The sequence below is a fragment of the Ochotona curzoniae genome, unplaced genomic scaffold, assembly GCF_017591425.1.
Source record: "Ochotona curzoniae isolate NIBS_2020 unplaced genomic scaffold, NIBS_Ocur_1.0 contig_291, whole genome shotgun sequence".
Taxonomy (NCBI): domain Eukaryota; kingdom Metazoa; phylum Chordata; class Mammalia; order Lagomorpha; family Ochotonidae; genus Ochotona; species Ochotona curzoniae.
Genome location: NW_024465649.1, coordinates 7,502,647 through 7,530,021, shown reverse-complemented (window position 1 = coordinate 7,530,021; position 27,375 = coordinate 7,502,647). Strand labels below are relative to the sequence as shown.

The window sequence follows — 27,375 nt, the reverse complement described above, 5'->3', positions numbered from 1 at the left end:
AAGCTTATCACTGCCACATATCTATTACCTATTGAACATATATTACATATGCTTTCATATATATGTACACATTCATATGTAATATGTTCTATGATGAACTATGATTAATTCAATACTGAGCATTAAGGGATACTGCAGGCAGGACTTGCTCAGGACTGGGCTCAAATTCAGGGTTGATAAACTTCACAGAGGAGATAACTTGAACCACGTATAAAAAGAACATGTAAAAATTAACCAGGGGAACGTGCAGGGGAGGGCATTATATTCAGAAGGAGGAGAATTTATGAAGACTCTGAGATGAGGAAGAAATCAGCACATGGAGAATTCCAAAGGGTTCAGTGAGTCTGAGCTGTCAATAGATAAACAAATGGGTAGCAAAGGATTGGGGAAAAACAAAAAATGACATATTTATCAGTCCAAAATAAGTCAAAGTCAGAGAGGGCCTCTTGTCATGGGGATCTTCTAAAAGACTTCAGTAAATAAAATAATGCAGTTACATTTGCATGTTCAGAAGATCATTCTGAAAGCATAGAGGTTGGATCCTCTGAGAAGAGGATGATGGAGTATGGGGCAGAGGGCAATTTTTGAGGTAAGGAAGCCAAAATAACCTATTTTGATCACTGTGGGAACAGCCCAAGGAAGAGATAGGACTTGACAATTAGGAAAATATGCATTTGAAAAATAATGTTGACAAATGGTAATTGCCTGCAATAAGATAGATAAGAGTGATAGCCAGGCATTAAAGTTAAGAATGGTATCCGGAGGGCCCTGCGTGATAATCTAGTAGCTAAATCCTCACCTTGCATGCCCCAGGATGCCATATACTTGCCAATTTGAGTCCCAGAAGCTCCACTTCCCATCAAGCTCCCTGCTTGTGGCTGGGAGGGCAGTGGAAGATGGCTAAAGCCTTGGGATCTTGTATGTGTATGGGAGACGCAGAAGAAGCTTCTGGCTCCTGACTTTGGATCAACTTTGCTCCAGTTGCTGCAGCCACTTGGAGAGTGAACCAGCAGATGTAGGATCTTTCTCTTTGTATCTCCTTCTCTCCATATATCTGCTTTTCCAGCAAAAATAAATAAATAAATATAAATTTAAAAACCAAAGGTGCCCAGAAACACAAAACTAGAATGGCTTTTAGGGGAAGAACAGATTCTTTCGTGGAAGTCTTCAATCCAATTTCCTAAATGAACTGAAGAGCAAAATCTGAGTTTGGCATAAAATCATGGCACTTGACAGCTTAGACACTGTTATCACACATATAGGAATATATGATCTGACCCTAGGAGCTGTGGGAAGTAAAGTGAACATAAGAGAGAATACTATGAGAAAGAAGATCGTCCCCCAAAATTTGAGCTATAATAATGGGTGGAGAACTGGACTTGAACTCAGATGCTAGGAATTCAAGCATTTCAATGTCCCAAAAAAAGGATCAGAGTTAAGCCATCTGCTGTTGACCCTTTCCTGAGAGCACATTATATCCCATGATCTCCATATGTATTACATCATATAGACTTTGCACACAAATCTGTGGTTGATGAGATTTTCCCCATTTGCAGATGCAGAAACTGAGTCCCAGCCCATAAATTACTTAAGCTTAACTGTCCAGGCTTGTCTGACTCCAGAGTCTGTGCTCACAACACTAAATCATTTTCACTGCCTTTAAGGTAAGTCAGGGTTACTCACCAGAGAGGTAGACTTGTTAACTGTTCAAGATAGTTTAGTCTGAAAAATGTGAAAGTAGAGATGCCTACTGAAAGCTCCCAGTCAAAAATAGAATTTGCTGTGCTTTGTTTTGTATGGTAGTGACCTAGGAGTTGGCTGGAATGTATAGAAACCGGTTTTGTGCAGTAAAACGATAGCACAGTTCATTTGGAGGGAGAGATGAGCCACCACGGAAATACCCAGTCCCACACATGCCTGTGGCTATCCTCTAAATTCCCAACCTGGTTGGAAGCTCTCAAAACAAACCCCCCTGTTCCCTCGCAGGATGACTGGCGCCTGTAGCCTGCCTCCTGCTTGTGCCAGAAGCTAAGACCAAGCCAGCCTCAGGATGGTGGGGCCGGGAAAGGGCAGAACAAACAGGGCTGAAACAGCTCTGTGCTCCTAGTCAGTCGTCTCTCCCAAAGGGAGATATGAGCAGGCATCTGGGCTTTGTCACTGCAGAGAAACTCAGCTAACAGGAGCATAGTGTTTGATGAAACACAGCCAGAGGCACGCATTCACAGATCCAGCTCGGGTACAGGCATGGAGAGAGGCAGATAACAGAAAGAGGTTATGCCTATCCTGTATGCCTATCTCCTTGACCAAAATAAAGGCCAAGGACAGTAAGGATAACTTTCTGAATGCATTGACTCCTGAGGCATTCCCTGGCGCATCCTGAACTCCAGCTCCTGTTGAACTGTAAACAAGAACATAGAGATGTGTCACTCACATGACTCTCATACCTAACAGTCTGTATCTTTTCCATTTTAAAAGTTAGAGTTTAGTGTTTAAAGTTTAAATGAATTCATGTTTACCTGTTATCGAATATATGAAACAAAATGTTTCTGTTACCTTTTAAGTATGAATTTTCAGCTGTATTATCAAATATTAACTGTTGTCTTGTTGAATTTTGTGTAGAGTTCTAGCACTTCCAGATAATTTTGAACTTTAATTTGGACATGTCTCATAATAGGCAGGCTTTCTCTAACCCTATAAAAATGTGAAAAGCTTTATTGAATTTTGTTTTCTACTCTGTTATTAAGAATATTGGCTAAAATAAGTTGAAGAACTCATCTGGATACTTCCCTTATGCTTGCAATTACTTTTAGCTGTGATTGTTCAGGCAATCAACTGGCTCTTACATCATAAATAACTCATTTTAAGAACAGCCTGATGTTTATTTGATATTTCTCATAGGATCAACTGTGGGTTTTCTTTTTTCAGATTTATTTATTTAATTTGACAGGCAAATGACAGGAGCATAGCGAGACAAAGGGAAATAGAGAACTTTGATCACTCCCCAGATGGCCACAATGGCTAGGGTTGGACAAGGCCAGAGCCAGGAGTCTAGAACTCCGATTGGGTCTCTCATGGTGGCAGGGCCAACCATGTAAGTCATCTTCCCTTGATTTCCTTGTTGCATTAGCAGGGAGCTGTATCAGAAGCAAAGCAGCAGAGACTCAAATCTGTGCTGCAACACAGAATGAATGCCATTGCAGCTTCACCTGACGTGACAGTGATGCCAAATAAAGTGTTTCGATATGACTGCTTCCTTAATCTTCAAACATTCCTGAAGCATTCATAAAAATCCTCTCATTTTGGAACTGAGGAAAGCTGAGATTTAGAAAGACTAACTTGTGAAAGATTACCTGGCTAGAATGTCACACGATCGAACTACAATCAACATGGATCATGTCCTGACCCATGTTTTCTCTTAAAATGCTCATAAATTTATTGTAGAAAACCAATGGAAAGCCTTTGAAAATGATGATTCTCTAAACTACGTGTCATCACATTTTTAGAGTCTATGTTTACTACAATGATCCTTGCTTTCTGTCCCTCAAAGACAAGAAAGACTCTAAGAAACAGTAATACCCTAAAAACAAGATTATAGTGTGGCACAGACAAGATGGAATGGGGAACCCACTTGCTAGGTGTATTTGTAATGCTGATGCACATGTCTGATGCACACATTTGTGCAACAGGAATAGTGGCATAATGCTCCCTTAGGTTCATTGTGAGGATGAAGCACTTAATATCTGTAACATGCTTCTAACATAGCCTTGACCAAGCATCCTGTTAGTCTTGTTTAGCTGTTGTTGATGCTGTCAACAGCATCATTATTACTGAGAAATTGTGTCCAGGATGGACACCTGGCAGCAGTGCCATGGGCCAAAAATACCTCCAAACCAATATTATCATCATCATTAGGGAAGGAATTTGCACGAAACATTTGTAAATGCTTATATTTAATAAGCAGAGGATTAATAAGCACATTAGCACAGAACGTGTATTCTCTTTCTCGGTCTCACTTTCTCTCTAAAAACAAACAGTTACTGGTTTCCTCTGAGCACAGGGCCCAGGGGTAACTGGAAGCACTCTGTTTTCCTGTGTTACTGGGGATGTCTGATGACAAGCACATGCTTTTCCTACTGAGTGAGCACACAGAAATCAGCTTAGAACTTCCCGGGCACAATTAAGCAAAACTGTCAGCTGACCTTTTCCCATCACACAGTCACCGTCTTCTAAGGAAGTGTTGCTGCAAATGACATAGAAACATGCTTAGATTGTGGAACCAGGAATGGCAGGAAGAGGGATTTGTGTATTGCTGCTAAGATGTTTATCTGTACAGCTGGGTAAAGAGCAATGCCCTGAGGTTTGAGGTCAACATCTGTCTCAGTTCAAATCCCTCCTTAGCTATTGACAAGCTTGGATTCTATAAAGAGGGAAGGGTGCAGGACACCAAGAGAAATATTTTGCCTTGCCTGGATGTCTACCTGCTTGTCCAAAGCTTGTGTCTTAAGTGCATATAATCATTGACTGTCATATTCACCACAAAGAAGTACTGGGATACAATTGAGGCAGAAGTTTCTGTGTTGGCATGGAAGCATAATGACAGATATAAATAAAATTTGTGTTCTTTATGCCAGGAACACTGTATAAGTCAAATCAAATCCATGTCTATCTATCTAACTTTCACCCCCCCCCCAAACACACAGATATATCTGAATAACTTCTGTGCATGCTTTATGTCCTAATTCACACATCATTTTCTCAAAGAAACTTTCCCCTATCCAGACTAAATTAGGTTCATGTGATCTCTGCACTCCTTAAGTTTCCTCCATTTCTCATCTCACAATTTCTAATTACTCATTCTAGATTATCTGGTTAATACTGGCTTAGAGTGCTCAATTGTTTCAGTTTGATTAGAACTGAAGGGCTTTCCAGAATGCAGGATGTTCAGTGCTGGGTCTGGAAGAACCTTGTCAGAGTACTCCACAGAGACAGGTGCCGTGGTGCTGTTCACCAGCTTCTGCAGTCCTGGCACAGATTTGGAACACAGTAGAAACTCAGGAAACAGCTGTTGAATCAATAAAGGAATGAAGAACATCCTCAGAGTAAGTCAACCTGTTTGCTTTGTGAAATCCCCTGAGATTATTTCCATTTTATATGCAAAATGTTCTGCTTTTAGAAATGACAATGACTGGCTGAAATTTAAGGTTGTGTGGTACAATTCCATTGCCTTCCTTCAGTCCCTCCTCATTTGGACATTGGGATTCCTATAGTTTCAAGGGCTGACTAAATTTAGTGTAAAGTAAACTGGAATAATTGGGATCAAGACAATGAAAGAAGGTCAGTTTCTAACATGCTAGTCTGTCAAGTTCCTGAGTTCACCTCCATATCCCTAGGTCCTAGCACACACAGAATGAAGCATCTAGAGAAAGCTGAATGAATGTTTGTTGAAGAAAAAGATGAATTAGATTCTGTGTCTAGCTTTAAGACCTGGCAGAGTAGGCTTTGTGTGCCTGACTCCATTTCCCTGTACCCTCTACTAAACTTTCCATAACTATGACTCAGCCTTCAATATCCTTTATTGATAGATGGATAGTACATGGTGCAGCCTTGCTTGTCCTGGACCATCTCTGTGGGCTTATTGTGAACTTAAAGGAATTGCTGTGATTTGTACAAGGATGCCTGCAAGCTTTGAACCCTGAATATCTCTTCTCTCACCCACACAGCTCTGTGCAAGCTCTTTACCCAAGCTGAATCCCACAGCTGCCACACAAAAACTAGTTACTAGTCTGATAAAACAAAGCTTACATCCTTTTCTCTAAGTAGCTACCTCTGTTCCATTCTACTTGTCAAAAATAAAATCAGAGCAATTTAGGGAAAGCCTTAAAATATATTGCTATACACAACATACAGATGACGAGCCATAAAACCTCAAGCCTAGTGAGAAGCAGCTAGCCTTCAAGCAGCTGTAGTGCTGTTTATAAAACATCTGAAGGAAAAAGTATTTTGACCCTTTTTTATGACTGGGTGCTTGATGCTAACATTTGTTTTGGGGGGAACAAATGTTAGCTGTTTAAACTGATTTGTCAGTAGCTAATTGGATTAATTTGAATAAATCATACAAGAATATGAAGCTTCTACCTTAGTGTTAAATCACACTGACAAAGATGAAGAGTCTACATCTTGTGCTTCATGATTAGAGGTAGCTGATCTAAGTGTTTGCCCTTTGGTTATGACCAGTTGGCTTTGAAGCCCATAAAGAAATAGTGGCCCTTATGTGCATTATTCTTTGACAAGTTGTACCCCTCCCCAGCCTTCTACATGTTGTCTTTCCTTCTTTTAGCTTAGGCTCCCCATCTCACTACTCCCCAGAGGAGAACTCATTAGAGGTAAGAACCCATGCTCATCTCTGTCCCTCACACCCAAGGAAGACAGAGAGCCTATATGTGTTTGTAAAATTGAGCAAATACATCAGTTATCAATGGCCACAGAAGTGCTGGGTAACAAACATAAACTTCTAACTAGGCTTGTTTATCTCAGAAACTTGTTGGTTTGTGGGTGATGATGATGTTCTGGATTAATCAGCTGCTAGACAACTAGAATTTTTAGTTCTTGTGTGTTTGGGCCCACAGCTGGGAGCTGAGCTGACTTGGCCCAACTGTACCTGTCATTTTATCCAACAGACAAATCTAGGTATATTCTTGTGGTCAATGTGGAAGATAAACAAAATTGAAGTCCCCAGCTCTCTTGAGTCTTAGATCTAATGAGTTGGCACAGTGTCACCTTCACATCATTCTGTTCACAAAACAGATCTCAAAGTTGAGCCAGATACAGGAGGTAGGGGAATAAACCATCTCTCCATGAGAGGAGCTGTAGGACCACAATGGACATAGGAAGAGTAGTAAGTTGGGAGCATTTTCACACTCTGTCACAGACAGCAAACCCGCAAGAATGTCTCATCATTTTGTTGGTTTTTTGGTTGTGTGTGTGTGTGTGTGTGTGTGATCACTTTCACTATCTTGATATCTGAAGAAATTTGTCAGATTTCTAAAGAAGGAGCAGTGGCTTTTCTGAAAAAGAGAGTGACTTCCCTAGCCAAAGAGATACTCAGGAAGCAGCTGATTTCCTCAGTCATAGCAACAATTTTGGAAGAAGGGATAGTTCCTTCTATCCTTAAGGGTCAGTGTTCTCTCATAAATTTTTCTTTCCTTTCAGATCAGCAAGGACCCAATTTTTGTACCTGGTGTCTGGGGGCCTTATTTCTCAGCCATGGTTCCTGATTTCTGGTTGAATGAAGGTGGCCAGAGTGTTACTGGGAAATTGGTAAGTTACCGCTTGCTTGTACTACCATGAGCACTTGTACCTAGTCACCCATTTTACCTCACAATCTATGAACTCCATCCGTGGAAGGTTTGCATACTCCTAAGACAAACTGAAGTGCTTCTTTGTGTCCAGTGAGGCACATGGTGCATGTGGCCCTGTCTCTGCTATGGGCAGAGATGGTGCTCAGGTGGAGAAGAGCACCCCAACTCTCAGCTGACCTATCCCCAGGCCAGTCCATTTCTCCAGCTTTGTGAAAAACACAGCATTACCCTTCAGCCAAACTGTATGCTGTTGCCCTAGTCCTTGAAATCCATCCCAGGTTGATTTCTGGACATGTCATAGCCTGTGTACTGCCTATACACAATGCCACATATGAGGAAGTCTACTCATAGCCTTCTCATGGCTCAAGTTCCTCCATAAATCTGTCCCTCTGTGTTTGGTTCTTTCCCAGGTTATAAGGTTCTTTGACACATAGAGGGACTGTCCTCTCTCATTAAAATTTAATATTTTTTATTAATTTGCTAATCTGTCTTTTCTAGAAGACTACGAACTACTTAAAGGTAAAGGCCATGTCATACCTCCCTTTGCAGCTCAGTGCCTGATTGATATAAGATGCCTGAATTAATATTTTGAATTAATTGAAAGTGTATTGAATTAATAGGAATGTCTAATAAGGGAGAGGAAAGAGCCCTGTAAGAGCTTACTAAGCTGAGAGCTGTATCTGAGACATAGTGTACAGAGTTAACACAAAGCTAAGTTAGAGAATTCTGCAGAAGTGAAGGTATCTATCCTGACCTTTCAAAAACAAGCAGTAACAAATTAGGCCATGAGAGGTAGGGACAACTTTCTGGGCATGAAGGTTTGTAGAGGAACAGAGACAAGAAAGTGCAAAATAACAAAGTAGGGGCAGGAATTTGGCGCAGCTGCTAAGCTGCTGCTTGGGATTGCCGTCACCTCATATCTGAGTGCTGGGTTCAAGTCCTACCTTTACTCCCAACTGAAGCTTCCTGCTAGTATGCACTCGGGAGGGGGAGGGAGCGGGGAGGGGCAATATTACTGAATTAATTGGTTCACTGACACCTACATAGGAGAACTGGATCTTTGGCAGGTTCTGGCTTTCGCCAAGCCCTATCTATCATGAACATTTAGAGAATGGACCAGCTACTGGGAAATTTCTCTCTGTCTCTCTCTCTTCTGATAAATAATTTTAATTGAGAATTTATCTGAAAGAAATACTGACAAGAGGTAGAGACAGGCAGAACTCTTCCATCCACTCCTTCAATCCATTAATTCCTGCAAAAGCTGGGGGTAAGCAAGGCTTAAGCCAGGAACCAAGTGTTCAGTCTGTATCTCCATGCTGTGTCTGGAACTCAGTTACCTGAACCATACTTTTCTATCTCCAAGGCACATTAGTAGGAGCTGGGTCAGAAACAAAGGCAGGATTCAAACCCAGGAATTCTGATATAACATGCATATATCTTAAACTGGGGAGTAACCCACCTGACCACAATACTTACCCTTCAAATAGCTAAATTGAAAATATAAATGAATTTATATGTGTATTTTTTTTTATTTTAAGAAGAGACAGAGATACATGAACATAGGTGGAGAGAAATCCTCAATCCATTGTTTCACTTGCCAGATTTCCACAGTATCCAGAACTAGGCCAACCCAAGACAGGAGCTTAGAACTCAATCTAAGTCTCCCACTTTTGTGGCAGGAACGAAAATATTTAAGCCACCATCCTCTGCCTCCAAGGGCTAAAATTATCAAGAAGCTAAATCAGAAGGGGAGCAGTAGGCAGGGCTTGAATCAGCACTTTGTTATGAGATGCAGGCATCTCAGGAGGTTATTTAGTACATTGTACCACAATGCCCATGCCAACCTTGGTAACATGAATAATTGCAGCTTATTGGATTAGCTGCAAAAGAAATTTTTATATGACCTTTTTTAGTACATTATTTATTTGAAAGAGTTATAAAGAGAAATAAAGACCTGCTATCCATTCATTAAATCAGTATATTACCAGGATGAGCAAGGTTGGGCCAGGCTGTAGCCAGAAGCCCAGAACTCCATACAGGTCTCTGAAGCAGGTGGCAAGAGTCCATGTACTCAGGCCATCTCCTACTGCTTTCCCAGGTGCATTGGCAGGGAGTCAGATCACTAGTGAAACAGCCAGAACTGGAACTAGCTTGTGTCTATGATGCCAGTGCTGAAGGCAGCAGCTTAACCCACTATACTACAGTGCTGACCCTACATGATTTTCTTGAGCCTTAAATGTCCTTCATAATATTCACAGCCATGGAAGACAACATGGTAACATAATGAGTTAAGCTGCCACCCGGGATGTCCACGTCCCATATTAGAATGTCTGGGATTGAGTTTCACTACTGTTCCAATATGGCTTCTTGCTATTTTGCACCTAGAAGGTAGCTGAAAATGATTCAAAACACTTAGATCCCAAACACTCACATGGGAGACCCAGATGGAGTTCCTGGCTTCTGGTTTCACCTTGGCCCATCCCTGGCTGTTGCAGTTATTTGGGGCTCTCTCTCTCACTCTCGTTCACTCTACCTACCATTCCTTTCTTAATCCTCTTTCACTCCCTCTTTCTCCTTCACTTGCTGTGCCCCTCAAATAAATACTATATAAACATTTCAAAAAGCAACCACAGTGCCTGACACTACTCTGAAGGCTTGTTTCCTAATCTCAGCTCAAATACATTTTTTTTTTGTATTCTTGATTAATCCTCCAAACTTTTATGTGTAGCTACAGTTATTACTTAAATTTGATAAGCAGAAAGCTGAAATTCAAGTATCAGGAATAACTTAGAGAGAATATTGATTCCCATTGTTTTATTTGGTTTCTTTGCTATTCAGTGTTCTCATTTATTCCTTCTGGCGTATTAAGAATCCCAATCTCTTGGGACCGGCATGGTGGCCTAGCAGGTAGTGTCCTCACCTTAAATGCACGGGGATCCCATGTGGGTACCACTTCTAGTCCCAGCAACCTTGCTTCCCATCCAGCTCCCTGCTGGGTAAGGAAGCCTTGGTACCCTTCACCCGCATGGGAGACTTGGAAGAAGCTCCTGGCTCCTGGCTTCAGATCAGCACAGCTCCAACTGTTGTGGTCACTTGGAGAGTGAATCATCGGACGGATGCTCTCCCCTCTGTATATCTGGCTTTGCAATAAAAATAAGTAAATCTTTTTTTAAAAAAAATTCCCAATTTCTGATCTCATATAGTCATACAGGGTGCTGTTGGAGGAAGCGTATTCCTTTTGCTCTTTTGATGCATATTTTCTCTAATTAAGCCACATCTGAAAGTATATGCTGTAGTTGTAGATTGCTCTACAACTTTGAATGCAGTTACAATTCGTCCATCTAAAGTAGAGGAGATGGAAAAGAAAATGGAGAAAAGGAGATGAGCTGGGCAGAAAAGAACATTTAAAATAATATGAACTGTAGATTTGAAAAGCGGATCTTTTTGTCTCATTTTTCCAGTTAGATGCAGATCTCCCATGGCAACGTGAATCCTTTGTTCCAAGCACATGCATAGAGTGATACTTTAATAAAAAGTCCTCATCTGGTTATCTTCAGAAAGAAGAAAAACTTAGGATGGGATCAGTGCTGGCTCCGAAGCCCTTACAGTGTTACTTTAGAGTCAGACTCATTTTGTTTTATCCGATGCTTGCTTCTTTTTAGACAGGCACATGCTTCCTTCACAGATGATTGATCTTAGCTGCTTCGCCCAGCATCACCAAGGATTGTGTTGGCTTTCCACCTAATACTCTCTCCAGAAAAAAAGATAAAAATTCTCTTTTCCCCAGATCTCTTTCACAGGGTAGAGTCACGCAGTCCTTGCATCCAGATGCGCACTCTTCTCTCTAGTGGGGTTTGACCATCCCTGCCCTCAACTGTCCCACCCTCTCCTGCTTGAAATCATCCAGAGTGGCTGAAACAATTACATAAGTCACCTGCCTGGTGGCATTTCTTACTGCAATAGGATCGCATGAATATTAGACTACCTTGAAATTATCTGAACCCAGAATTTGAATTTATGATCTTGAACCACAGGTGCTATTGGAATTTTAGGATTTGTATATTGTCTATGCCTCCTGCCCCATCTCCTTCTTCCTCATTTCCAGTGCCAGTTAGCCTGAGGGTGCCTCAGTAAGTCACTTAATAGAAGTCACACTGCTGTAAGTGGTTATATAGATAGCGACACACAGAATTCGCTGCCTTAATCCATTTATTCATTTACTTATTCTACCTGAGCAGTTATATTAATCTAGACAAGAATGTGCTTGTTCCCGTAATTTATCATCAGGTAATGTTGGATGTAGTACTTCTTTAAAAAAAAAATTTAATTATTTGTGAAACAGTTCCTTAGACTCAAGGAGTTTCCCATTTGTGCCCCCCACCATTGTTTTTCCCTGTATTATAGCAATAATATTGACTGTTACAATGTATTGTAGTGTTGTACTATCCCTGTAGCCTACTGTAAAGGTAAGGCTGAACACTTAGTACCCAATATGTACCATGGACGTTTGAGCTATATTTCATCTGGTCCCCCTAGGATGTGTACAGGGTTAGTGTTATGATGTTAATTTTACTACTGAAAAAAAAAAGAGACTGACAACCATGAGGTAATTTGATCAAGCTCTTAATAATTGCTTAGAGAGCCACAATTCAAGCAGGTTGGCAAGCAGGGGCTTGCCAGAACTGGTCCTGACTCAAAGTTTTCTGCTAAAAGTCCTGAAGAAGAAACTGCTTTCAGTTAGTATCATGAAGGAAATACAGTAGTTAGGCTTTGTAGGGCCATGATAGAAAATGCATATGTGTGTTAGTATTGATTGGGTCAGTGTATACACCGAGGTGTGCCCTAGCATTTCACATTAGCTAATTAAACTGACTTAATGGATAGAAAAAAACCAACTCCACCTAACAAAAGCCTCCCTATTCCCCACCACGTTCTGCCCTGGCTTTCACTGTATATATTGTATACCCACTTGGATTCCTGTACAACTTCCAAATAGGCTTCCTGCCTCTAATGTTTCACCTCCTGCTCCCTTTTGTGCCTTCAGTCAAAGCGCTGTTTTGAAAAAGAAAAAAAAAACTAGGTATGATCCTCTCATTCTGGATAACTTTTCAATTGTAGGTAGAACAAAGTCTGAACCCTTAAGAATGAAGTTTATACATATAGTCATATATATAAACCCTTATTGAATGATAACTAGGTTTAACTCATTGTCCTGAGTGGATAGTATGGTGTTTTTGGAGCCTTCTGAAGTTTGCATTCTCAGAGGAAGATTCAGTTAATATAGATTCTGTCATATGATATCTGTTTCTAAAATAATGGAATGGGTGACTTGTGAGTTTGTTAGGCACAGTTGCAATTTTAATTATTATAGCCAGGGTAGTCCTTGTTGATGCGACATTGGAGCAGAGAGTGAGGAGGGAAATGAATTTTGCCATTTGACCACCTGGTAAAAGGATAGATCATGCCACTGAACAGCCAGTGCCAAGATCCCAAGTGGGGCTTGCCTGAGATGTTATAGGAATGCAAGGAGGCCACATATACATGAAGCAGAATGAACCCGAAAGAGGAACTGTAGGGAATACCTTCATGGGGGTAGCAGGGTCATTTTATTGGACACTGTAGGAATTTTACCTTTTACTCCAGATGAATGGGAAGGGCATCTGAAAATAATGGCCACTGGAATTATAGGAAATGACACATTTTAAAGGGGCCCTTCTGCTAGCTGCTGTGTGGAGAATCCACCAAACAGCGGAAGTGAAAGCACAGACCAACAGACCAGAAGGAGGCTAAGGAAAGAATGATGACAGGGGAGGTGGTAGAGTGGTCAGATTTTGTATTTTTTCAAGGTTGAGATCCTAGGACTTCCTGGTAGCTTGGCTGTAAAGTGTGCATAAAAGAAAGAGGTGAAGGTTTTCTAAAGAATCACATTGCACAGAGTAGCCACAGTTTTTTTATCCAGTCCTCTTTCAGTGGGCATCTGGGTTGTTTCCATGTCTTCGCTGTAATAGATTGGGCTGCTGCAAATATAGGATTATAGGTTACTTTCTCATATGCAGACCTACTCAGCCATTAAAAAGAATGAAATTCTACCATTTGCAACAAAATGGTTCCAGCTAGAAACCATCATGCTGAGTGAAATAAACCAACCCCCAAAGACAAATATCATGTGTTCTCTCTGATATAAAGCAACCTTCATGCAAAATACAAAATCAATAGAACTATAGGCAAACATGCATGTGCGTAGATTCATCCAGAGGAACTATAAAATAGACTCTCCAAATGAGAAGAGAAGATATATTGTAGTATGCATCTCTACTCCTGAATCAAAGATGGACTCCAAATGAAACTGTTAAATGCATCACGTGCTGGAAATTATGATTAGAAACACTGGATTATTTATATTCCTCTAAAGAATATTGCTTTTCTGGTTTAATACATTGTTCACTTGACTCAGCTTAAACTCCAGATTTTGTCTTTTCTATGATGAGCATGTATTGAATCTCCATGTCAGTCTTTCAGTCTGAGCTGGACTACTTGTAATGGTCCATGCTTATTCTGACGAGAGATTCGGTGCATTTCCAGGTGGTATGGCCATAGACTGTCCATGCATGTTGTGATTCAGAGATGATGTGGTGTTTATATACAGTGTTGGATTCATTTTTGAATAGTTTTTTTCTTTGGGAAAGCTCCATACTCCAATTTACTTTCTACTCATTGTGGTTGCCTTGAACACTATCCTCTCATTTGTTCAGCAAGAAGAGTATGTATTTCTGAGTATTCATTTCCTACATGGCATTGATGGGACCCAGTCTCCTCCATAATCATCACACAGCACTGTCCTCCTTTACTTGAGGTGTTCTCTTCAGTGTCTGCCTGATTTGGGCTACACTTGGTGTCTTCAGAGAATTCCTTTATAAAAACTCATTTTATTAAAATACAGTATATACCAAAATGCACCTTAATGTACAGAAAAATGAGATTTTTAAAAATTTTTTGATCACTTTCATAGCCAACACCCAAATTAAGAATGAGACATTACCAGTATCCCAAGCATCCTCCATGTTTCCCCTCTCTCCATTTATTTTAATGTGGAAAAGAAGTGTATATTGTCCTTTATCTGGTATGATTCAGTTACACAAATGTTACACAAATAAGAGGTAAAATACAATGCTTATTTTTCTAGGTCTGGCTTATTTTACTTAGTATAATGTTCTTCAGTTGAATCCATTTTGTCGCAAATGTCAGGATTTCATTCTTTTTATTATTTTGAACAGTTTTTGGGATTCTTGCCTGTGGGGAAATTGGTATGATGAGTGCTTTTCAGCTATTATAGTAAGAACTGAAAGATACTATTGAAAGCAAATAAAATTACTTTGCTGATTGAAACACTTCTGTGTCTTTACTGAAGCTGTGATAAAAAAAATATGCTGATTTTACTATGGCCTACTCGATTCACCTCCCACTCTCTACCTTTCCATCCTCATGTTTTACAGATTTTTTTTTTTCCTTATTGCAATCCAGTCTCATCAGATTCCTGCCCGTTCCTAGTATGTACAGAGTCCTTTCCTTCTACGCAACCATTGTTTATATTACTCCATTTCCTTGGACATTACTGGCTTCTATTATTTTTCAAGATTTAGCCTGATTATCACATTTAGAGAGGCCTTCTCTGACCCTTTGTAAAACCCATCTTCTTGTTTGCAGTTACCTATTTCCTACAAAGCACTAATCACTGTCTCTAATTACTTGGTTTATTCATTGACTATCTCTTGCAATGGATGCATATCTCCATGGGACATAGATCAAGTCTGTCTTAACTGCTACCAAAATCCTGTGCTTTCTTTCTATGTTTAGAGCAAAGCAGGTTTTCAATTATCTTATGTTAAGGCAGTAAAGATCACATCAGCCCAGAATATAAGTGAACATTGCCACCTTTTCCCTTTGTAGGCAGGATGTATGAGAGTCATGACTTTTCGTAATCTTTGCACTCTAGTTATTGGAATGATGCCTAGTATGACGTAGATAAGATAACATTGATTTAAAAACACAAATGAACTCTAACAAGTTGTGAATATGCACAAAGCTAGCAATGTTGATAGTGACTGAAATTAACTAAACTAGCCATGCATTGATTCAAAACTTATCTACTTAAAAATGAAATTGTTCTGTGCAAAAGTGATATCAAATGGGGAGGGGAGCCAAAAATCCATAGTTTTGTTGTCTTTCACAATTGTTGCTCTTATGAACTCCAGAAATACTTACTTTAAATTACCTAGAAGAAGCTGTTTATGTTTCAGTTTATCTATCTTCTTGGCAAAAACTAGTAAAGATTGCTAGCTTACAAAGAGGAAGACCAAGTAAGTCAAGAGAAGGAGGCATGTTATCTAATAATTACAACATTTAAGACATTCACGTCCCACACATCACACACTGCCTAGCTGCAATACCCAACTGCTCTCCCGACTTAACATCATGCTAAGTAGGAACTAGAAGGCAGTGCCATAGATTCATATATTGGGTTCCTGCTACTCACATGAGATACTTGGACCATTAGGCACATTTTAGGGTTACCAATGGATGGGACAGGATTTCTCTCTTGAATAAATTATTTTTATGGAAGTAAAATTTTAACTTGAGTGACAAAATTACAATACAAATTAAGGCAAATTAAAGAAGGTAGTTGTGAAAAGTGAACATTTCTCTGCGCCTATTAGTTAATTTATCATTAAGACAAGGTGCATGACAGAATGAAGACTGATAAGTTTTTTTTTTAATGGAAAAAAGTACTGTACTAGTTTTATGTTAACAACTGACCATTAAACTAAAGATTCCTAAATTCTTGTTTTCTTATCTGTGGGCTCTTTGCCAAGTTTTGTATCTTGGGCAGGACAGTTCTATTTGTAATTTTACAAACATTTAACTGTTTGTTGTATTAATCTATTAAACTGTTTAGAAAGAAACTCAGAGATTGTCTTGTTCAAGGTCAAGGTCAGGGTAGGACAGAGTACCAAACTCAGTTCTCAGTGTCCCATTTATTCCCTGCATATTAAGGGTTAAGTGTTTAAATACCAACACAAGTCAGTATAAATGGGCATATTGGCACACCCATATTTCTTACTTCTTTGGAGAACTTTCTCTTATAACACATAGAATTCTGGCCTTATGTTTCTTGTTTTCTTCTTTAACAGGCAGGATATGCCCAAAGAAATTTCTGTCCACTACAAGTAAAATTAGTGGAATTGGTATAGTAAATCAGTGGAATCTGCTGTCCATTTTTTGAGAAAGGCAGGTAGTAATGTGGCCATTCACATGGGTGTGTGTACCTTTCTGAAAGGAAAAGTCATGACTCACCTCCAACTCACTGTTGGAATTAGGGAAGGTTGGCAGGCCAATTTTGATATTCTTCAGTTCCTCAAGAGAAAATAGAATATAGACTTAAAGGGGAAAGTCCCAACTTTAAAATATTGGCTCATTTTTGAAAATATTCTGTGTCCCAAGCAAAATAGATGTGAGCTAGATGGCCTCTTGTATTATCCATTTATTATCTCTATATTACTGTTGTATCATATACATTGTCATTTGCCCATGCTTCAAATGCAGCTGAAACAAGGAAGAGCCTAGGAATCCACTTAAAAATTGTGAGAGGATGGGCCCGGCGCGGTGGCGCAAGTGGTTAAGGTCCTCGCCTTGCACGCCCGGGATCCCATATGGGCGCCGGTTCTAATCCCAGCAGCCCCGCTTCCCTTCCAGCTCCCTGCCTGTGGCCCAGGAAAGCAGTCGAGGACGGCCCAAGGCTTTGGGACCGTGCACCCACGTGGGAGACCCGGAAGAGGCTCCTGGCTTCGGATCGGCATAGTATCGGCCCGTTGCGCTCACTTGGGGAGTGAATCATCGGACGGAAGATCTTCCTCTCTGTCTCTCCTCTCTGTATATCCGCCTTTCCAATGAGAAAATAATAAAAATAAATCTTTAAAAAAAAAAATTGTGAGAGGATTCTTTCTATTGATCTAGACCTAAAAACCATCTCAAAGAAGACCTGACTCCAGCTTTTTTTCTACTGAAATAATCTTTAGCCTGTCTTAACCTATTGCTAGAGCTGTATGCTGTCAGAGCTGAAATATGAAAAGATGGCAGAAATATGAAAACTGTAGTTAAAATGCCTCTGCTTGTGTATTTTTTTAAGATTTATTTTCATTGGAAAAGCAGATATACAGAGAAAAGGAGAATGCAGAGAGAAATATCTTCCATCTGCTGCTTCACTCCCCAAATTGTCTCAACTGCTGGAGCTGAGCCAGGAGCTTGTTTCAGGTCTGCCACATGAGTGCAGGGTCTCAAGGCTTTGGGTCATCCTCCACTGCTTCCCCAGGCTAGAAAAAGGGAGATGGACTAGAAATGGAGCATCCGGGGCATGAACCCAGTGCCCATAGGGGATACTGGGCCATGCAGGTGGAGGAATAGCCAGTTGAGCCACCACACTGGCCAAATGCCCATGTATTCCTAAGGTTCCACTTTCCAGAGTTACTTAATGCTATGAAAATAACCTCCAATGAGTCACTGTGTTCTTCTACACTATATCAAATGCACTAGAAAACAAAATGTAAACACAGGATCAAGTTGAGATCATGCTAAAGAATAGGTGCAGCTAGATTATTAAAATAAGTGCTTCCTTATTTTGCAAGCTAGCTCACACTTTATTATACAGGCAAGTTTTTTTGCCACTATGCTGGGGAAAACAAAAAACACAGCTGACCATTTGAGAGCCTATTCTCTCAGCCCATTTTGCACTTTTGATATTACCCCCTTCTCTTTCATAATACGAGGAGGCTTCAAAACACTGGTGGAAAATTAGATTTAAAAGTATCAACTTGGGCCCGGCGCGGTGGCGCAAGTGGTTAAGTCCTCGCCTTGCACGCCCGGGATCCCATATGGGCGCCGGTTCTAATCCCAGCAGCCCCGCTTCCCTTCCAGCTCCCTGCCTGTGGCCTGGGAAAGCAGTCAAGGACGGCCCAAAGCTTTGGGACCCTGCACCCGCGTGGGAGACCCGGAAGAGGCTCCTGGCTTTGGACCCGCATAGCATCGGCCCGTTGCGCTCACTTGGGGAGTGAATCATCGGACGGAAGATCTTCCTCTCTGTCTCTCCTCTCTGTATATCCACCTTTCCAATGAAAAAATAATAAAAATAAATCTTTAAAAAAAAAAGTATCAACTTTATTTCTCAACATAATTCCCATTGAGTTCATGACACTTTTAAGCAATGATGTCAGCCACTTAGTTCTTCACTGAAGAACTGAACATTTTAGAAATTTAACCATGTCAGTACAGTCTTTTTTACATCATGAAGTGAAAAACAATGGCTGCCCTTTAGCCATGAGATGGAATGAAAGCATGTCTTTTGCAACTAAATGGATGCAATGGACAATGATTATGCTTGGTGAATGGATCTATCCCAAAAAAGACAAAGTTGTATTTCATTTCCAGTGTTTAGAAAAAGAAATCCTAATGATCTTGGATCCACTAAATTTCGATTTCCCCTGAAAGGTCTATCCTGGCTGCAACTTGTCTAGGTAAGATAGTTTGGTATACATTAGGCAGAAAGTTTGTTCTGCTTAAATTTTTCAGTTAAATTATGTCAAATTAATTTATTAAGATGTCAGTCATATTACCTATTGTTTCTGTTGTTAATTGTCAGCCTCTTCAATTAGAGCAGGAACAATATTGAATTTTCTTCTGCAAAATTAATGTGAACTTCAGGCTTTGTTTGGGACATCCATCTTATTCCTTCCTAAAGTGAGGCATCCGGTTATAAGCAGGTGATTTCTTTGCACTGTTCCAATTCTTACATAAAGAATGCAGTTTTATAAAATTTTGTTTTATATTTTGTCAAATCAATGGTTAAGAATCTTATATTAATATAGTTTTACTGACCTTTGAGTGCTTTAAAATTTATTGTAGATGATGAAATGGTCATTTTTTTCCTTTTGATTATTGTTTATAGTCATTTCTTGTATTCCCATTAAGCTAAGATCTTTTTTGTTTTTGACTTACTAAACTTATTATTTGTTGAAGGATTAAGGATTTTTTAACTGTAATGTAAATTTAATATATGTTATTAAAATTTTTTTTGAAGGGCAAGGAAAGGAGAAGGAGGGAGAGTTGGGGAGGGAGAAGGAAAGAGGAATGTTAGGTTTTGAAAACTATCATAAATCACATTAAATTCCTTAAACTAAAAATAATTTACAAGAAAATACTGAATGGAAGGTAAGTTTAGCCTGAACATTTCAATCTAAATCTATTTCTGAAGTCCTTGTTTTTGTTACAAAGATACCAATTTAAAAATCTTGGTTTGGGGTCTGACACAATAACGTAGTGGCTAAATTCTCACCTTGCATGTGCCAGGATCCCACAGGGCTCATCGTTTGTGTCCTGGCTGCTCCTCTTCCCATCCAGCTCCCTGCTTGTGGCCTAGGAAAGTGGCAATGAATGGTCCAAAGCCTTGGGACTTCTACTGACATGAGAAACTTGGAGGAAGTTCCTGGCTCCTCCTGTCAATTCAGCTTAGCTCCAGCTATTGTGACCACTTATGGGATCCTGGTGCATGGAAGGCAAGGACGTTAGCCATTAGGGTACTACACTGAGCCCTCTTCAAGTTTCTTAGTAAGAGAAGTCACTCTGCAAAGTCCAAAGCTATGGGAGGAAGCATTAGGGTCAGTGGGGTGGCAGAGGGAATGATGGAAAAATATGAGCTTGGGACATGGTGTGATTTTCATAGAAAGAACCAGGCAGGATAGAAGAACAAGTCATAGTGTTGGTTATCTGGTAGAATTTAAGTAGTCTCAGAGGGTTACGGCTTGGGCCTCATTGTCTGGTGTCTAATGTTGGCGAGTTAGAGCAAGGGAATGGTGATCTTGCATATGGGAGCAGAATAGAGTTAGAAGGTGGTTGGGAGATAGGCTGTGAATTAGGTTACCTGTGAAGTAAAGTGTGCCCTTTGGCAAGCTGTTCTGATCTGGAGGAATTGGATAGCTCTCTTCACTCTGGGAAAGATGGTTTCTCCAGGATCAGCAAGAATCTGGATGTCAAAGTATCAGAAACATGGAATGGGAAAAGGCATGACTAAATCAATCTAGTCCAAAGTCATCTAACTGTGATTATCTTATATTCTGCATTCATTCACCCAAGATGCCAGGCAATGTTTCAGACACTAAGACATAGGTAATACTAAACTCTTCCTTTGAAAGAGAGCTAGTGTATAGGGTAAGTAGCAGACATAAATGTAATGACTGTAAAGCAACTTGATCAGTGTACAATAGAGCAAGAACAGGAAATATTAGTATCTTGCCCCACTGTCATCTTGTCCTGTCAGCTTTCTCTATTCCTACCCTTTTCCCTCTCCTGCTTATGCCCTCAAACTCATTTCCCTTCAACCATTCTTATTTTGTTCCCTATATTAAAATAATTTCCTATGGATTCCAGTCCAGTAAAAATATAAACACCTCTCTGTTACCCTAATTCTTCCATATTCTACCCTTAAACTTTTCTGCAATTTAACACCCAGCTTCTCTGTGACCAGTGTATGTCTGAAACAAATAAATGCAGATGCAAATGTAATGTGATGTAATGTAAGCATGCCTTCATGGTGCATTCATGCCATGTTTATTCACTGGCCCTTATTAGCACCCCCTGATGTTCCCATTACGAAGACAGTCTAGTTCTTTAAGATCATACATGTCTGCGTCTTCCTATCTTCATGTCTTTACTCATTGCCACATCTTTTTTCAGAAGCACTTTATTGAGTAAAAGCAATAAAACTTCAAAGCATAAATGCGTAGAATTGTTAGGCTATTGGCTTTGGAATTTGGAAAGAAATGTGAAGGACTATCTCCCCAAAGCAATCGTTCCAAGAGCTTTTAGTCCAAACCCAGTTTTAACCCCTATTAGCATTTGTTTCTGAAGGAAAATTGTGTTGTTTTTAAAAAGTGTATTATTATTTGAAAGGCAGAGCAACAGAGGAGAAAGAGAGAGAGAGAGGGAGAGAGAGGGAGAGAGAGGGAGAGAGAGAGAGAGGGAGGGAGAGAGGGAGGAAGAGAGAGAGAGAGAGATTGTCCAGGTTTTCATCACTAGGCTCACCAGGGCTAGGGCAGGCCTAGCCAAAAGTCTGAAGCTTTACTCAACACCCCCTCCCACACTCCAGACACACAGAGAGAGACACATGGCTTGCTGCGTTCCGTCTACTTCAGCCATTACCTGCTACTGTCAGGGTGCATATTAGCAAGAGGTTGTATTGCAATATCTCTGCTTCCTTCTTCAGTTCCAAACTGCCTGCTATTGGTTGCCTTCCTCAACCATATATTCAGTCTCAAATAATTGATCTGTTACCATGAGTTACTATGTAATATACATAATGTGTGATATTTCCTATTTCTAACTACAGCACCAGAGCATAGGCAAGTATCTGGCATGTTAGGGATTTGATCAACATTAAATAATTGCATTCATTCATGCAACACCAAGGCTAGGTTTTAAGCTTCCTCTTGGAAACTTATTTGAATATACCCTCTCTGAGCTTCTAAAGAAGGCATATACAGACTAGCATCAAACTAAGTGGCTCCTTTAGTTATTTGTTGCTAAGCCCAGTGGGATTACCATGATGCCCTGTCACTAGATTGCAAAGTCTTTGAAGCTCCAGAATGTGCTACATCATAGGCATGCGTGATAGAGGCTATTAGAACTCATTCAAGATCTGTGTGAATTGTTTTTCATTGAAATGACCCCTGGAAATGCTACTGTTGTTGAAATTTTTCCATAAAGCTATACCAATGAAATTCAACATTATGTCTCAAATGTCAGTAGACCATATAGCCTAGTCATAAAGAACGTGAACTCTAGATAGAGAGACTCTAATTTGAGAATTCCATTTATCCTGACTCTCCTGTGACCTTGGGTATGTTATTTAACTCTTTACCTTACCAGTTTCTGATCTCCACAGTGGAAAAGTATGTCTTTTTCAAGGGAGTTTTGCAACAAATAAATGGAATATATGTGTAATGCTTAGCTTATTGTTGATGGGTCTGTGGGTTTTACTACTGTGGTATTAACAGTATGCACTTTATAGAATTTTACTTTCTTATTGTAAAATGACACTGGAAACTGTGGAGGCTTTTTCTAAGGTTCAGAGCATTTAAGTAACTTGAGCAACATCACAGAGCTGGTGGAAAGCCAAGTTATAACTGATACCTGGCCTCTGTGGCCCTAGAATAATTGTTTTGTTTTGTTTTGTTTTTCTTTCTCTATAAATCACTCTGGCTCTCGAGCAACAAGCTCAGCACCTGTCTCCATGAAGCTGCAGTAGCCAATCTGTGCCAAGTTTGATTGAAAATAAATTCATCACAATGGTTATCTTAGAGTCCTGGACACTGAAGTAAACATTCAGAAATTATACAGATTGGTGCGGCAACTCGGGCATGATGCTGTGTTATTGCACACAGAACAGTTGTGATGTGTTTGACATGGCATTTTGTTTAGAGTCACCAAGCAGATCATGGAATAAAATTCTAGACACAAGATTTAAGATGATAAGATGGTTATCTACAGATTCCAGATGGGGTTGTCCTTGGAGAGCTGTCCTGACCTCCATGTGAACACTCTTCAATCAAGGGAGAATGTCTTGACAGCTCTGAACCTCCACCCCGTTTTACTCGGAATCCCTCATCTTAGTCTTCTCCACTCAGCTTCTTTGTTGCTCACACAGTGAGTAATTCAAGGTTTTACATGGCCTGAGGTGACAAGCTGGGTTAGGAGGAGAAGGTGATAGGATCCAGAGACAGTGCTTTTCATAGCCAGACACCCACTATTTACCTTGAGTCACCCTTTTCCCTCATACACCATTCTTGGACCAGAATCTACTTGGCTGCTCCCAGAACAGCCTAGTAAGTTTCATTTCCTGCTATTCTTCTCCCTTAATATCTTTGTTTTAGAATTCCAGAGGCTGACACTCAGTTTGGCAAAGATGGATTTATGAAGGAGTTGGATTAATATTCTTGGAAACTCCATGAACTAAGAATTGAAAGAAACAGACATTTTAAGATATCATTTTCCCAGCATAGTTTATAAAATAATGAAGCTATAAAATATACCTTTCTCTCTTGTTTTTCAGATAGACCACATGGTGCAGGGCCATGCTGCTTTCCCTGAACTACAAGCCAAGGCCACAGCTAGGTAACTGCTCTTTCTGTTACCCTACTATCTTTATTTCCATAGGAGCATGGAAGGCATTCAGTGTGGTCAATTTCGTGTTCTTAAGGTACTTAGTTATAAGGTAATAATCCAAATGATGAAGACTGTATTTGTGTTCATCATAAAATCATCCCAGAGAACATAGAGACTCCTCAAGAATATACCCCATGGCCAGGATATGCAACTGTGTCATAAAGGGACCTTGAATTTTGGAATCAACATCTGAGCACATGTCCCACTTTCACATCTTTCACATTTTAGTATTTATGTGACTTTGAGCAAATTATTTCACCTTTGAAAGTTTCTCCTCAGCTATAAAACTAAGTATAATTGCTGATATGAATATGTTAAGTAAAGAAAGTTGAGTTCTATGGAGTGCTTATAGTGTGTTCTGTTTCATGTAAGAAGAAATGATATATTAGAAAATGTTTGTCAATTCATTTTTGAAAGAGATATGTAAAATTAAGCAAGTTCATGAGAGTGGTTACCTACAGAGGATGGTTGAAAATGAACAAAAAGCATAGGGTGATGAGAATGGGACAGTAAAAATATAACTTGTTACACTAAAGTCTTAGAATTATAGTGAAACAACATGCTTCCTACTAGAAATAAACAGTAATTGGATATGAAGTAGGGATTGGACAAAATGAAATATAAGTAGTGATAAATTAATATATTCTATTAAGTAGTTTCAGAAGTTCATGGTAAATAGAACTGAAAGTTAAGTTTATTTCAGTCCAAACATATTTTAAAATCTGTGAACAACATTTTTATAATATGTATTTTCCAAGAACTTTTTGAAGATTACAAATGAATATTATCTCTTATTACATGAATATCATAACCATATTAAAGGAGCCTTGGGAAACAGAAGAACTTGTGAAAGTTATTTTAAGAATATTTTGAGAATATACACCCTGGCAAAAGATAAAATAATTACACTCTAGTATTTTACTCTTCATAGCTATACAAGTTAACCATTCTGAAAACCTTTCTGTGTACACTATAACTGTGCAATAAAGCAATTATCTTGAATAATGAAAGCCGGATTTTTCACAAATGCTACTCCTGGCACAGGTGAGTGAGTCCCAGGAGGAGTTCACATCAGATTTTGCAGCCAGGTTGTCTGTCTCTCATCCACAGCCCTTATTTGATGTGTGACCCTGGGAAGTTTGCTTAACATCCTTGGTTTGGGTATCTCATTGTAAAAGGAAATAATGATAAACACCTCAGATGCTTAGGGTGAAAATTTAAAAAGAATTAAGAGTTGAAGCTAGCCTTTAGTGTTGATCAACTACCAAGCTATGGTAAGTGTTCATAGTAATACTGGTAGGAATAGAAATTATTGTTGTAATTTTAGTAAAGCATGTTATACATTTCCATTCCACCAAGTTTCTAAGTAGGAGGGACACACTTACTCAGAGCAGCACTTGTATATAGGCAGTATGTTGTCAGGGTATTGAAAAATAAAATTCATCCTGGTCAGTTATTTGAGAAGCTAAATAATATTTCCCTTGTTGCAGTCACTAATCGCAACTGTTAGAGAGGTTACATCACGTCATCTCATCAGTTAGCACTCTTAGAGACTACAGAACCTAGAAGGATGGCATTCCTGCTTCAAATCATCAGGAAACCCTTAAAATTGTGCACAAAGTCTTGTTGATTATGTTTTTATGCATCTATTTCTATGAAGAGGTACCTAATTCTCATCATATTTTTGAAAGGAGCCAATATTTATAAAACAATGATTCAAGGAAGAAGTGTTCTTAGACTTGGAATTCAGAGATCTAGATTGAAATCTGAGCTTCAGCTTTAGCACTGTATAATCTTGATTTCCTCAGCATGATGTGAGATAGTAGCAGCAATGAAGCCAGAGATAATGCTGCTGGGCTTTGAAACTAAATTGAGATAATAATGTCTCCTCCTCATGTTGTCATTGCTAATGATTATAGAAAAGGGGGAAATTTTAATGATGTGGCTCTATCATCAAATAGCAGATTTATTCATCCATATCCCAGCCTCCTACCTGTAGAAGATGTGGAGGAATTGCAGGATTATTCCAGTGGGAATTACAGGTCTTAGGTTCTCCTACAAGCTCTTTAATGAATACTTGTGTCCTTCAGCTTCCTTACCAAAAAAATACAAACTACTCTGCTTAACAGGTGTTATAAGAATGAAAGCCATATGGAAATGTCAGTATGTAAGGATTTTGATGCTCAACACAAACTTAATGACTACAGTTAGATTTTGAATTCAATGCTTAATGACATGAAATATTCAAAACTCTCAGAGCATTTTTTTTTATAGAGGAACTTGCATGCTGTTGTTTTTAGTGAAAGTAGAAAGGAAGGAAAGATTCATGGGCTAGTATGCAAACTCACAGAAACACTGGTGTTAGGTACTCTAAAAGAAGACATTGACACATTTCAGTCTGTAATTCAACACTGGATTTAAGCCTCATATTCTCTTCACACTACATCCTCATAGATCTCCTTCCCATCCAAGCTAAGTTTCTCCAAAGTACTGCCTGTGGCACACACCATGTGCCAGTTTGGCTTGGAACTGTCTGAAAGCAGCAATGCAGGTCAGCCCTGCCTCAGAGATTAACATCAGCAAATTGTGTTTGAAGCTGTAGAAACAAGTGAGATTAAACAGATGGAGTATTTTATCTTCATGTTGTATTATAATCCTTTCAGACCTCATCTCTGAAGAGACATGTTTTGAGGGCTTATAAATTAAATAAACAGTGCCTAAAAATGTGCCCATACAAGTAACTGGCAATCAAATTCTGTCTATGTATGGGCCAAATATGCAGCTGTTTTCACTTCACAGCCAGAGATCACGTTATGCGATCATACTGATCATAACATCATCTTGTTGTCCTCAAGGTGCACATTATTGTTCCAGTCTCTTATAGCTCCTTAACTACCAGTGTCTCTGACACTGGTTCTTGTGACAGCTGGGTGTGGAGAAAAGATGTTGCACAATCCACAAATGCTAGATTGAACGTTGGCAGCAGACCCACGGTTAAACCCAGGTCCGCTAAACACCTGACCTGACTCCCAACTTTCTTATTAGCACTTATGATATAAGAGTGAACAAAGTACAGCAAACCTTTGATTTGATAGAATCAAATTTGATAGGCACACACATATACCTACAATTCAAGTGCATATCATAAAGGAACTTCAAATGTTCATGGATGGCCCAACATGGTAGCCTAGTGGCTGAAGTACTCACCTTGCATCCACTGGGATCCTTTATGGGTGCCAGTTTCTCTCCTAGCTGTTCCACTTCCCTTCCAGCTCCCTGCTTGTGGCCTGGGAAAGCAGTTGAGGATGACCCTAGGCCTTGGGACCCTGCATCTGTGTGGAAGAGCTGGAAGAAATTCTTGGCACCTGACTCCTACGTTTGGATCAGCACAGCACTGGCCCATTGGGGAGTAAATCTGTGGCTGGAGGATTTTTCTTTCTCTCCTTTATTCTGTAAAGCTGCCTTTCCAATAAAAATAAATAAATCTTAATGCAAAATTCATGGAAAGATTATATTTTGTGTAAAACAATTTGAAATCTATGCATAACGTACCAGAATAAGCTTTTTCCATGAACTTTTTGAAGACCCTTTGTATAGTGCAAAATTGGTACATATTCTATAGGAAAACAGAGATGAGTAAAAAGATGTAGAGTAAGCAATGCTGAAATGTATAATGGGAATTATTCCAGGTAGGGAAACTGTCCATAGTTGGGTTAGAGTTGAACAGGACTTTGAGTGAATGGAAGGAAGT

At 39.6% G+C, this 27,375-nt stretch overlaps 1 protein-coding gene across 2 annotated transcripts in view; it reads left to right on the top strand.

The window, feature by feature from the left end:
- The window catches only part of FGGY (FGGY carbohydrate kinase domain containing), a 395,820-nt gene that overhangs the window by 252,223 nt on the left and 116,222 nt on the right, over positions 1 to 27,375 (top strand). For both annotated transcript variants that reach the window (XM_040978475.1, XM_040978474.1), the window contains 2 exons: positions 7,210 to 7,317; positions 23,512 to 23,573. In XM_040978475.1, the coding sequence (XP_040834409.1) occupies positions 7,210 to 7,317; positions 23,512 to 23,573 (170 nt within the window). The remainder of the gene's footprint in view (positions 1 to 7,209; positions 7,318 to 23,511; positions 23,574 to 27,375) is intronic.